Source organism: Pygocentrus nattereri, chromosome 7 (assembly GCF_015220715.1).
Source record: "Pygocentrus nattereri isolate fPygNat1 chromosome 7, fPygNat1.pri, whole genome shotgun sequence".
Lineage (NCBI taxonomy): Eukaryota > Metazoa > Chordata > Actinopteri > Characiformes > Serrasalmidae > Pygocentrus > Pygocentrus nattereri.
This window is the reverse complement of record NC_051217.1, coordinates 5,540,564-5,554,022: the sequence shown is the minus strand read 5'-3', so window position 1 is coordinate 5,554,022 and position 13,459 is coordinate 5,540,564. Positions and strand designations below refer to the sequence as shown.

The 13,459-nt window shown below is 39.4% G+C and overlaps 1 protein-coding gene across 2 annotated transcripts in view; it reads right to left on the bottom strand.

The window, feature by feature from the left end:
* Positions 1-3,981: 3,981 nt before the first annotated feature.
* btbd11b (BTB (POZ) domain containing 11b) overlaps positions 3,982-13,459 on the bottom strand; it is a 78,162-nt gene continuing 68,684 nt past the window's right edge. Inside the window, exons 11-17 of one of the 2 annotated variants that reach the window (XM_017690153.2) lie at positions 12,943-13,121; positions 8,370-8,475; positions 7,776-7,878; positions 7,463-7,544; positions 7,107-7,175; positions 6,876-6,989; positions 3,982-6,422 (exon numbers count right to left, since the gene is read on the bottom strand). In XM_017690153.2, the coding sequence (XP_017545642.1) occupies positions 6,213-6,422; positions 6,876-6,989; positions 7,107-7,175; positions 7,463-7,544; positions 7,776-7,878; positions 8,370-8,475; positions 12,943-13,121 (863 nt within the window). In that variant the 3' untranslated portion in view covers positions 3,982-6,212. The remainder of the gene's footprint in view (positions 6,423-6,875; positions 6,990-7,106; positions 7,176-7,462; positions 7,545-7,775; positions 7,879-8,369; positions 8,476-12,942; positions 13,122-13,459) is intronic. The other variant, XM_037540233.1, reaches the window with a different exon arrangement.

Below are 13,459 nucleotides of genomic sequence, written 5' to 3'. Positions count from 1 at the left end.
TCCAACACAATTCGCAGACACATAAAACAATCCCACCCCCATCTCCCCCTGAAAAACACAACAAACTCAAATGCATGTGAGCACATGTGAGAACACATAACAGAACAGTGTGAACTTGCATCCAGCTTGAAAACATGTTTATGTCCAGAGTACAGTCTCTCTTTTATTTCAGTAGTTTCTAGTTGTTCTGTTATTTCATTTGAGCCATAATGTTTTATCTTCATGTGTAAAGCGCTTATAAAGGATCCATACAAAGGATTATTATTATTATTATTATTATTATTATTATTATTATTACACTGGAACCTTGTGAATAAAAATTCAAAGGGGTGTTTCACTTTACTGGCTGCTGCCAACCCCCCACCTTACTGGCCACACAGTGGAGAACAAACAGCTCAGTATGGCTGGCTGTCCTACAAGGCTTTAGAAATGTCCTATGCAGTGGCAGTAAGCTCACTCACATGTTCCACACTGCCACAGCCCATTTCACGTGACTTAATCTAAAGCAGGGCCCGCCTCAGACTGTGTGCACTTCCCTAGTGCCGCCATGGTAGAGAGTTTAGTTTTGGTACACTGAGTCCTGATGGGAAAAAGATAAAGAGTGACATTCTACGATTCTATGATCTGTTATTTATGTGTATGAGTCAGTGTTGTTTTATTGTCCTTTTTTAGTTAGGGTTTCTTTCACTCGCATGCTTTTACAGCAGTACAGTTCCAGTTCAGTATTGTCCTTGAATGGCGGTATCCATGGTTACCTTTGGAACTCCCTCTCCCCCTTCCACATTCCTCTGCTTGCTCCACATGCAGTACACACACACAAACAGAGAGAGAGAGAGAGAGAGAGAGAGAGAGCAAATTTGATGTCCCAGTGAAGTACAGTGGCATTAGCATCAGTGTTTGCCAAGTGAACCAATGACTGCAAAATATATCTTGGCAAGCATCTTACATGTAAGCAGTATACCTAGTGTTTCTCCTCTGTTTTCATTATGTATTTGCTGCTAGAAGGGCAATTATTCAAGGTTTTTTTGGCCAAATAATCTGGCAGATTAGATCTTTTTTTTGTTTTAAAAATTAATGTTGAAGGAAATAAAATTCTCTGCCTGAATGGTGAAATTATTTTGCTTGATAAAATTAAAAATAACATTTCAGAAAATCTGTTTCTAGGCTTCTAGTATTCTAGTTCAGAGAATGCAGAACTTACTTAAGGGACTTACCCTTCCATGCATAGACATACATTCTCTTTTCATATGTTTGTTCAGTTAAGGACAACACATCTTGTTACTCTCAAAACAACCATTCTAAACAACTAGCGTGAGCACTTATACAACATAAATATTTGCACAATGTTTTAGAAACCTGTGTTCTCTTGGCCTGATACAATATATGTAACTAACATTAATTTTTGTGATTGTGCACACTGTATCTCCCCTACACTTGCCAAAGAACAACAAAGCTCATTTTCAGCCTGTTATGTGCTGCCACAGTTCCTCTTGAAGTTGCCAGCACAAAGATGATGTAAGAAGAATATGTTGTAGTATTGTGGCTCTCACTGGTGTGGATTAACCCGTGTCCTCACTTCCAGCAATGCAGGGAACAATGTATCTCCTTGTTCCTCACAGCTGCCACAAATCCTCGCTCTGTTTCTCTGTCTCATACCCCTCTCTGCTCAGACTCTTTCATCCTTTCATCTTTCAGGCTTCCTCGCCTCACTCCACTTAATGTTCGTGCTTGTCCTAAATGCCACCCTAAGTCCTCCTCAAAGTCAGCACTATGGTGATGACAGCAATGTGTACGCTGTACAGGGTAAGAGTCTTCAGGGGTGTTTGATATGAAAGCATGCATCTGGAACAGACTAGAGTGATGTACAGACTATGAATCTACTGTACTTGGCATTATTGATCGTGCATGTGCCTGCACTGTCAACCATACATTTTTAAATGAGTTAATTTACTTATGTACAGTGGCTCAATATGGATTACAAGCATGTGAAATAGTGCATAATTTCTAGTTAAACATATTTGAAAAATTACAACCCCAATTCCAATGAAGTTGGGATGTTGTGTAAAGCATAAATAAAAACAGAATATGATGATTTGCAAATCCTTTTCAACCTACATTCAATTGAATACACTACACTAAAGACAAGATATTTAATGTTCAAAAAGATAAACTTTATTGTTTGGGATGCTCCCTTTATACCCAATTAACCTGTTCACTGGTGGAATGTTCCAAACAGGTGTTTTTTGAGCATTCCTTAACTTTCCCAGTCTTTTGTTGCCTCTGTCCCAACTTCTTTGGAATGTGTTGCAGGCATCAAATTCAAAATGAGTGAATATTTGCAAAAAACAATAGTTAATCCATTTTAAAATTAAATATGTTGTCTGTGTAGTGTATTCAACTGAATATAGGTTGAAAAGGATTAGCAAATCATCGTATTCTGTTTTTATTTATGTTTTACACAACGTCCCAACTTCATTGGAATTGGGGTTGTACAACCTAAAATATAAATTGTGCCATAACGTTTGTACAGATGACATTTTTTTGGCTAATTTTTTAAAGGCATAGTAAACTACTAGTAAATTACTATGTGATTCAAGAAATCACATTCATTCCGATTAGTAGACCAACTGGAAGTACACACTGATGCTGGCTTTGATAAATGGCACACTAAGAGTGCACAGAGGGCAGTCAAGAGCACTCTTTGAAGCCCAAGATGTCAAATGGGAAACAATACAGCCTCACATTCCTTGCAAACACCCGCAAAAGACAGCCACAACATTGCCAGTGTGTCAATTGGGACAGGGCCTTACTACAGTAATATGCAAAAGTCTGGATGCCCCTTGTCAAATTACATTTTTTGTTGATTTTCTAAATGAAAATAATTACACATCCTCTACAGGGAACACATTTCTGCACTTCATGTACAATTACTGTTTATTTGCTGAATATCTGACATTGGAAAAAAAACAAAGTAATAAATTGAAAAAAATTAATTGAAATTGTGCTCACAGTAGAGGATGTGTGAAACTTATTTTTGCTTAGAAAATCAACGAAACACGTAATTCACCAATATCCTTCTGTTTTTTCTTACATTTGTTCTTGAGAAAGTATGTTAGATTAATGACATGCTCTTAAACTGCATCATTGTTTGAGCTCTTGAGAGTGCATAGACTCTGTTCTTACCTAGGAACAAATTCCACATATGAAAAAGACATTGGTAAATCTTTGTGAAAACTTCATAAATCGGATTTAGGAAGACATTTGTTCCTAAGAGCGGTTGAATAAGGCCCACTGTTCTTTTTGATTCCCTAAAGCAGTGGTTCTCAAACCAGTGCTCAAGGCCCCCACATGATCCACATTGTTACTCAATCCCACCTCCCAACACATAAAAGAGCAAAAAGATGGACCATACAGGGATACCTAAGGATTGATTTAAGAACCACTGCCCTAAAGAACCCCTCAGTTGATAGTACTTAAAAAAAAAGCATCCACTGAAAAGTGCTCCAAAGAACCCTTTTTGATGCCTTTTATTTCTAAAAGGGTCCCTTGTGACTGTGATGCAGACAGTAAGTTGGTTTGTACTTGTCTTCTACAAAGGATATCAGAAATGTGTAGCTTTCATAGTAATTGCTGCTGAGGGCACTGTGCAAATCTGAGAATAGATAAAGTGAATTAGTTTGTTGCGAAGTGAAAGTGCTACAATAATAAAGCCTTGTTTGAAAATGGGCACTGTTCTGGAAAATGTCCTTGACATAAATGTCTGGTTTGGTGCGATTAAACCTGGCTTGCTCGTGAAAGCACTGCAGGCAAGGTGCACTCAGCTATCACAACCAGCCATTTCCATAAAGCAAAAGAAAGGAGAGGATCAGCAAAGCAGTTCAGGGCGCTTCATTCTGCATGCAAGGAAAATAAATAAATAAAATAAATAACATGGTTTAAAGTTCAGATACTGAAAAATGTTCATGTTCAAAATAACTTAAGAGAACAACATTTTTTTTGTATTAATCTTTATAAAGAAAACAGATGTAGTCACAGAGGGATTTACACATAGTTGCACAAACGTCATGATAAGAGACACAACGGAACACATCAGAACATACTGCAGGCACATACTGAGTCAGTCATCCTCAACAGCTCTCATCGGGAGCAAAGACATTTACAGCTACAACTCTTCAACCTCATGCTGACAATAATAATCCTTTTTTTTTCCCTAACACAAAAAAGTTCTACACTGAAAAGGGTAATGTGCTCAGCAGACTTGAGTCAAATATGTACATCAACTGTACATAAATAAAATATGTTACAACCACACATTTATGCCTTTCAGTACTTTTGGCTTTGAATCTGTTGCTGCGACATTCACTGTGGGATGGTTTCCCAAAAAGGATTAAGCCGAATCATGGACTCCTTTCAATGGAGAATCTTCATTCATAATCCTGTGCAGTCAAGGACTAGGCTTTATCCTAGCTTTGTAGACACCTGACACTTCATTGTTTCTTCCGACATCAAGAGAATTAATAGGACCTTTATTCCGCCTTTGCTGCAGCAACAACCTCCACTCTTCTGAGAAGGCTTTATACTAAATGGTGGAACTTTATTTTAAGGATTTGGTTGAATTCAGCCACAAGAGCTTTACTGAGGTCAGGTACTGATGTTGAATTATTAGTTCTGAATCACTAATGCTACTCCAACTCATCCCAAAGGTATTGGATGGTGCAGAACATGGTTCCACAGCTCTACAGTCCAACTCTTTATACCTCTCTAACTGACCCTTAGAATTGGCCATGGCTCATGCGTAGCTAATAATAATGAATTAGACTGGGTGTCTACAAACTTCCAGATATACGCTGTATTTTATTCATGTGTTAATGATGTCAACGTTTGACTCAAGTCAATTTAATGCATTACTTTTTCAGTGCACATAAAAGTTTTATAGAAATTAAAAAACAAACATAAAAATAGCTACATGCATCTGCACATTTACAACTGTTAGCTGATTTAAAGAACACTTTACATACACTGTGAGTGGGGCCGTAAAATGAAGATCTGTTATGTACATATACTTACAGGTGGAGACAGCTCTCCATATCAGAGATTTACACTGCATATTTACATGTGGCCATATATAATATTTTTCTTTCCTGCTCTACAGTGTGTGATGATAAAGGCAGTATCAGTGTCACTTTTACAACCTATGAGCTGATTGTAAGCAAGCGTGTGAGCCAGGCAGGACATGGAACATCTGCAATAGACTGTCCAGCGTGAGAAGCTGTTTTTTTTTTCTCATCATACCTGAATCTACTAGAACTGGACAACCTGTTAAAACTTAATTTGGTATTACAGTGTTTGCGTGCATCCTTGCATTGGGCAGAACTCAGACTGCCCTGAAAAAAGTGATGAATTCAGTTTACCTGATTTAAATGTGTTCATCATTTCCACATTAAGAAATGTTGTTGTGGTAACAAAACCAGAAGGATCAGTTTACAAGGAAAACAGTCATGGTGATGTGTAATGGAAGTTAATGCAATAACCTATTATTCTAAGAAATCTTTTGATTTCTACGATTTGCCTCTGCTAGGCGTATTTGCATGTTCACACAATGCAATCTAAAAAAAAAACTGAACTAATGAAGTAAGGAGGTCTTCATAGACAGCTTACTTTTGGCAATAATTATGTAGATGGAATATATTTTATTAATGTGGAAATGATATACACATTTAAATTAAGTAAATTTAGTGCATTATTTTTTTCCATTGTGTGACACATTTTGGACGACCACTGAGGCCACTCTTGCTGCAAACAGCTGCTTCTTGTAAGAAAAACTAATGCCTAAACAATTATTTCCATTATACATTAAATATTTTTCTACAGCACTCAGCTCAGCCTTTTGTATTTAATATAATCTGACATCATTTGTAAATGTACTGTATGTGGCATATGCTGTCACAGAGGCATTATTTATTGTGAGCAGATCTGAAATAAACAATGGCAAAAAAATCAATGATGCTGTCTTCTTTATGGCTGTCTTGCATCACACATATGAAACCTCCCATTAAAATGCTCCCTTTGAAAAGGCCTAACACAGCTGCTCTCTTAGATGAAGTGCACTTAGCAAGTACTGCTATGCTACTGGATGGAGTGCACATTAAGCCTGTGCACATTAGCACTGGACAAAATGTGTACTCTGGGCCATGAGCAGCTACATGACAGTCTCAAACGATGGATCCCTTGGAAGAGGACAAGTGAATGGAGTGAATGCGTGTGGCCAGAGTCTTCTCCAGGTCCTGTAGGACGTCACTGCCCATGCTGTCCACCGGAGTGTCATACAGCAGCTGCTTGAATGGCTCCAACTCGATCAGCACGACCATGTTCTTCAGGAAGTAGCCTTCAATGTAGGATGAGAGTTCAGGCGCCTCTAGAAACTGCGGAGAAATGTGCAGGAAATAAAACAGCTTATCAACCGAGGTGTAATTTAACCAGCATTATCATTAAATATACATGTTTTTTCAGCACTGGTTCGGGTCACATTCGGACAGAATTTTCTTTAGTTCAGGGCAGTTTCAGGCTGTATCCTGGTTTGGACCAAAATTTCAGGCCCAATTAAATCTCTGCCTACTCCCTACACTACACCACCATTTTATCAGAAACACCTATAACATCTTGTGCTGCACTATTCATTTACCATCCCTCTACTTCATCCATCAATTAAAAAAGATGATGATGATGATGATGATGATGTATCTGACACACATATCCAACAACATAGAGGGTGGCTGACATAGCAACAGATGGGCTACAGCCAGGAACTGTAAACCTACAATGATAAACTAAATATGATGAGTTGGCAGCAACATATCAGTGAGAAAGAACTTTACTTTAGCATGGTTGTAGATCTCCACACAGGTTTCAGTGTTGATGTTCTTGGAACAGATGATCTCGCAGTGCCTCTGTAGTGCCTCCAGTTGGAAGAACTTAGCAGCAGACAAGAGCTGAGGGAGAGGAGAATACACACTCAGTCATAAGCTCAAATGTATCATACTCTACTGATAATGATTTACCATGCTTGAGATAGTTGATTGACATCCTTGCAGTTTAACAGGCCTTACATCCATAATCTCTGTGTTCCTAATGTGTAGAGAATCTGTTCCACCATAGTACAGGTACTGCATCACCAGCTGTAACAAAATGCCTGCTATTAAGTAGTGATCATCATCTACTACATATGGACCAATGAGCCAAAACCTTATGGCCACTCACAGACAAAGCAAACAGCACTAATTATTACATATCAGTGGTGCATGCCAAGGTCTTGGATATGTTGTAACAACAGTGCATGCCAAGGTCTGGGATATATTAGATGGTAGGTGTACAGTCAACAGTGTATAAAATAAGCAGCCACATTTAAAGTCTTACATTGTGGAGCGATTTTATGAATCATGTGTGGAGAACAACATCTACGCACCTGAAATACATTATATTTCACATTGCTGATTTCAATGCAGGTGTTCTCTGTTGGAGGTCTGTTTGCTAGTAGGGATTTAAACCTTTGAGGAAAGAAAGACAGACACAATGTCAAAGAAACAGAGAGGCATTATGTAATCTCTAAATAATTTTGTTGGTGTTCCAAACAGAATCACAGTGCAGAGGTAATTCTTAAATGCAGTGTTTAAATTATTTGCACAGTAAATGTATGCACTTGCTTTGGTATGTAAGCATTGTGGAGTTGCACTTGATTGCAGACCAACTGTGACTGTGAGTGCAATGCACTGTCTTACCTGCTGGAGGCAGTGAAGAGCAGAACTTTATGAGCATAGAATGGTTTTCCCTCCACCAAGAAGGTCACATCTGACATCTCCTTGTTGTTCAGGAAATGGGGATCTAATACATCAACATATCACAGGAAAGATCCATAAGCAACTAATTCCATAAACTTACAAACTGCATAAACTGAAATAAAATGCATTGTTGAAAATCGTACACTAGATGGCAGAGAAGGTCTAATTTGAGAGATGTGGCTATGCTTCTTCACCCAAAACAGAAAGAGAACAGCATGGATGCGTTTGCTAGAACTGCATGTGAGCCCTATGAGGAGGGTTTGCATTAGCACATCAATATTCACAGAGTTAATCTCAATGAGGTCAGGATAACTAAAGGACATGAAGTGGTAAATGAAAACAAACTTAATGGACACTTTTGTAAGACACAGAATTTGCTGCTACAGTCAGTAACTGTAAACCTACAAAATGCAGCTTCATGGCAGACTTTTGTGATAAAACGGCCAATGATGGCAGGTACAATGTAGGTGTACTCAGTATAAAAGACTGAACATCTAAGCAACATGTTTTGAAGTTGCGTAATTTATGACATACCCAGCCTGGAGGTTTGTTTCTTCTTGATCTCTGTCAGTTTAGGAATGGGGTAAGGTCCATAGCACTGAGTGAAGATCACAGCCAACTGCTGACTGATCACCTCATTCTGCAAAACAAACACCAAAACATGAACATCACAAATACTGCCCACAAGTGCTTCACTGATGCTGCAGCAAACAAGTGCTGCAGGGGCGTGAGCGTGTGAACCCAGTGGAGGGTCGGAATGCAGATGAGAGGGGATTTTAATGTTATTTTGATTGATGAAGTGCCTTCTGGAGCAGCTCTCTTTTATATGGGTGGGTGGAACACGGGTAGACCAAATCCTCTGCTGAATTGCTCTGACTCTCTGTACTGTGACTCATCAGAGAAGCTGTGAGCAGCTCCTCATCAACATGACGTTTCTTTCACTCTGAGTACCTCTTCTGCACTGCTGTGAAATCACCTGCTGTCAGAACATGCCTGCGCATGCACACAAGGGTTTGTTTTCAGGCAATGTCAGGACTCGGGGTCATGCATACATTATACACTGCTGTACCAAAGCACCAGAGAGTCCACCCTTTTATATACTTAATTTCCAATCAAAACTGCCAAGTACAAGTTATTTGTTTTACAGTGTCAGAAAAAGAAAGCATATAGAAAATTACAGAGCAACTGAATATATTACATTTTTCAGTATTTGTTGTGCCCCCTTTTGGCCCTTTGCTGGGATATTTGTCTTAAAAGTTGGCTGATTTTTCTGATTATATCTAATCTCTTTGGAAATCTCATTTCACCAGCTGCAACTCACTATTTGGAAGAATAATTAAAGCTGCAGAAGGGTGGAAAAAGTAAACAGTGGTCATTAAAATATTGATAGATTTGACATTGTTCTTAGTTCTGGAGACATTCTGTTAAATGTGTTTCCAAGAAAGTAAATAAATAAATGAAAATGTTATATTATCCAGACAAGGGGTGCAACGATTATTTGAATTAGTTGGCTAAAATTTGACGACCAAATAAGTTGGCAACTAATTTAATAGTCGATTGGTTGGTGCCGTCATTACGTGTCTTTCTTGTGCTCACTAGGAACGTTTTGACATTACCACTTACTAGAGAGTTAACAACAGCGCGACCGCAGCCTCAAGAAAAAAATCCTCAAAACTCAGAAAAAAGGTTGTAGTTGTGCTGTTTGTAAAGCCGAACTCATCTGCCACTACAGTACATCCTCCATGCTGGAGAATCTGAAGAGGAAACACGGTGGCTCACTGGATGAAGAGGGTTCATCTCAGTAAGATACGTCGTGTCCCAAACCGTGTACTAGCACACTAAAAAGTGTGTAAAAATAGAGCATCTACCATTAGAAGTCCACTCATTAGTGTAGCGTGTGAAGCACAGAAGTGTTGATAGTTGTGCTGGCGAGTTAGTTCGCTAATGTTAAAGTTCAATTCCGTCCTACTTCATGTTTACAGTTTACTGTTCTCCTCAAACGTTTAGCACCTCTCGCTAATAGTTTAAAGAAGTAGTTCTCTGTGAACACAAGGTTAACGTTGAAATGAAGCGTTTACACAAAATAGTTCAAATTTAACTGTTCATAGAGAAGGTCGCCACTTTCTGCTCCGCTCCGTCAGGGCGCGTCTCTCTGCAGCGGGGAGTATCTGCTCTCAGAGGAGCACGAGACTCTCACAGAAGCACAGAGAGACACTTAAATTTTGAATATTTCAAGTGTTCATGTAATATTTCAAGGTCAACTACAAATGTCTATATTTTTCTGTTGACATTTTTGCACATTTATATAAACAATGGTCAGCCTGGGTTATAGCATTAAAAATGCAGGTATTCTCTGGCCCACAGATTTGCTGAGATTTTTAATATAGTACTTTTAGTGGTTGAGTTTGACTCACCTGGCCGATAGAATGAGATGCTCTGGAACAGTCACACATAAGCCTAAGGTTACCGCAGACACTATTAAGCAATGACCAGAGCATCGTAACTCTGGTCCTAGAGTACCCCCTGCCCTCTACATTTTTATCTATCTACCCTTTCTGGAACACCTTAGCAGCTCATCAATACTACCTTACTGAATAGAACTGGGTGTGTTGGAGCAGGAAAACACTAAAATGTAGTGAAGCTGTAGAGCAGTGGAATTGCTTTATTTATTCAATTCATTCAAGACTGAGCTTCTGCTGCTTATTTGAGTTTAAGAAATATGTTACAATTGAGAAATGACTCATTAATCAGTCAGTAAAACACTAATTAAAACTATTTGAGTATAATATTTAAATCTAAAATATAAACATAGAAGTGTAATGTAGATTTTCTCCGTTATTAGAATTCTTGGCCCTGTTGGTAGAGGTAGACTCGTATCTACCTCTCTCTGGTGATGGGTACAGGTCTCTGACACACATCATTAGTGAAGGTATGACAGAGCACATCAGTCATCAGTCATCACTGCAGAACTGAAATAAGCTTCAGTGGCTTTACCACAGATGACTACTGACACACAGACACACACACACACACACACACACACACACACACACACACACACACACAATACATATCCAAACACACAAGCCCTTGCTGCCAGTTGAGTGTGTGAGAAACAGAGAGGAACAGAGAGGGAGATCAGCCATGTTTCTGACAGCAGGTGATTTGTAGAGGCTCAGGCTGGCGGTCACAGTGATTGGCACGTCAGGTTTATGAGAAGTTTTGCAGAGTTTCTCTGCTGGAGGACAGAGAGAAGTGAATGTGTCTCTGCTGCCTGGCATGCACCTCATCTCCGCTACACACAGCCAGGGCTGGCAGGAGGAACGGGTCATGAGACAGGTGGGAGAGCGCGCATGTGAGAGAAATCCACTCAGTGTCAAAGCAAAGCTCACACTGTTATATAATGCAGCGCTGCATCCCAGCAATCTCCCCATTAGAAAGTCTAACGGGTCACTGGCTGATGGAGAAGACATTGGGCCAAATTGTAAAGCAAAAAATGTAATATATAAAACTGTCCTTCAAAGTAGAGAGCAGTATCTATGCTAGCAAAGAAACTGAGAGAAACAGCTTTAGAGTTCTGCTGTGGTACTGTTTTTGTCGATCACGCTCTGTGTTCTTTGGAACAAAGCACAGAACTTTTGTCACAAGACAAAGCTGATCCTCAGGCCCCCGATTTTGGTCACAACAGTTACTGCCTTTAGCCTATGCACAAATTCCTTTTCATGCCAAAACTGAAAAGCAAAACCTTCAATACACTGATTCGAGGGCCCAGAAGTTTCTGAAATCCCCATACAGGATAAAGTAAACTATTTTTTTATTAAATACATTTGTTATTCAGCTGCATTATGCTTGAAAACTGAACTGAGCTATTGCGGCTAAACAGAAAAAGTTGGAACGGGGAAATTTAAGACTACAAATATGTTCAAAAAACAGTCATGTAATCATGCTTAAGTATAAAAAAAGCATCCAAGAAAGGCCTAAGCTTTTATGACCAAGGTTGTGTCAAGGCTTGCCCTTTGCCAAAAAATGCTTCAGCAAATATTCCAACTGTTAGACAACTAAGAAGTACCTCAATGAACAATTGCAAGGATTTTAGGTATTTCACCCTATATGGTTCACAATATTGTGGCATCAGCATAGAACAAGAAATAGGAGAGGTCATTATTTCTGCCATGAGAAGTGCTTATTTATTCACACAAGCAGAAAAGACACACACTACATGTGTGTAGGCTGGCAAAGCAGGCAGGTCACTCCTAGCCATACGATTTCTCCTGGGCACACAAGCCTCCATTTTCTCATCACAGCCCAGCAGAATAGCACAAACAACACATACACACCTTAAACCAACAAACAACAATTACAGCCACAAATGCCCTTTTCAAGGAGGGGAAATTGGAGCACGCATTGTTACCAGTGTAAAGGTCTAAATCCAGGAGCTATCATGGTGCGGGGTGTATTGCTGAGTGACTTGGACATCTGTAAAAGCACCATTAACACAAAGATATATACACTTATTTGAGCATGCTGCCTTTTAAATATGACAATGCCAAGAAACAATCTGTATAAGTTGCAACAACATGGCTGCATAATCAGTGTGGGTTTTAGACTGGCCTACCTCACTCAATGAAAATGTGTGGCACTTTATGAAGTGCAAAAAAACAAAGCCTCATACCGTTACACAACTGAAGACTTGCATTAAGTGTTGGTAAAAAGTTAAAGGTGAAGTAACACAGTTGTAAACATGCAGCTGTCAGAACTTTTTTGGAACGTGTTGCAGGCATCATATAGGAATGGGTCTATATTTACAGGTTTTCCATTTAAAATGCAAATCCCTGCTCATTGTTTTTCAGTAAAGAGATTAAGTGACCTCAGAACAACGCAATGAAGGTTTTGCTTTTCGGTTGGCACTTGTTTTTATCATTTGTAGCTTTCTTTTTCTTCTGATTGCTTTAAGATTGGGCTCAGAATCTTCTCCATACTGACTACACTACTGTCCCTAAAACCAACTAATAAGAAAAGTGTTTCATCGTGTTGTGTGTGGGCTGAGTGGGCTGTGTGGGCTATGTGTGTGTGTGTGTTTGTATGGAAAGTGCAGGTTGGGGCGGACCTTGCTGGCTCGAAGGATCTGGAACATGAGGGGCAGGCCATGTGTGATGAGCTCCTCCGTGTACTCCTCCTCGTCGATGCAGCTGAACTCCTTCAGCAGGCCCTGGATTAGCGGTCGCCTGTGCTGCAGGAAACATGTCCGCAAAGACTCCAGCCAGGTGTGCAGCGACCAAGGCACTCCTGTCTCACACACACACACACACACACACACACACACACACACACACACACACACACACACACACACACACACACACACACAAAATTACAGGTTTAATGCAACATATTTGTGGCAAGTGTCAGAATGTTTCACTCTGCAAAAATGCACTCTAATGTAGAACTGTGCGTTCACATTACAGTAGAACTGCATAAATGAAGGTGGTGTTTCAACAGCACTGAATGTTATTATTGATTAAAATCAATCAAATCAACAATATTCAATAAATAATGTCTGTGCTCAGATTTTGGCTAAGATAAAATTCTCAGCAAATCTTTCACCGCTACAAGTCCAAAGTGAT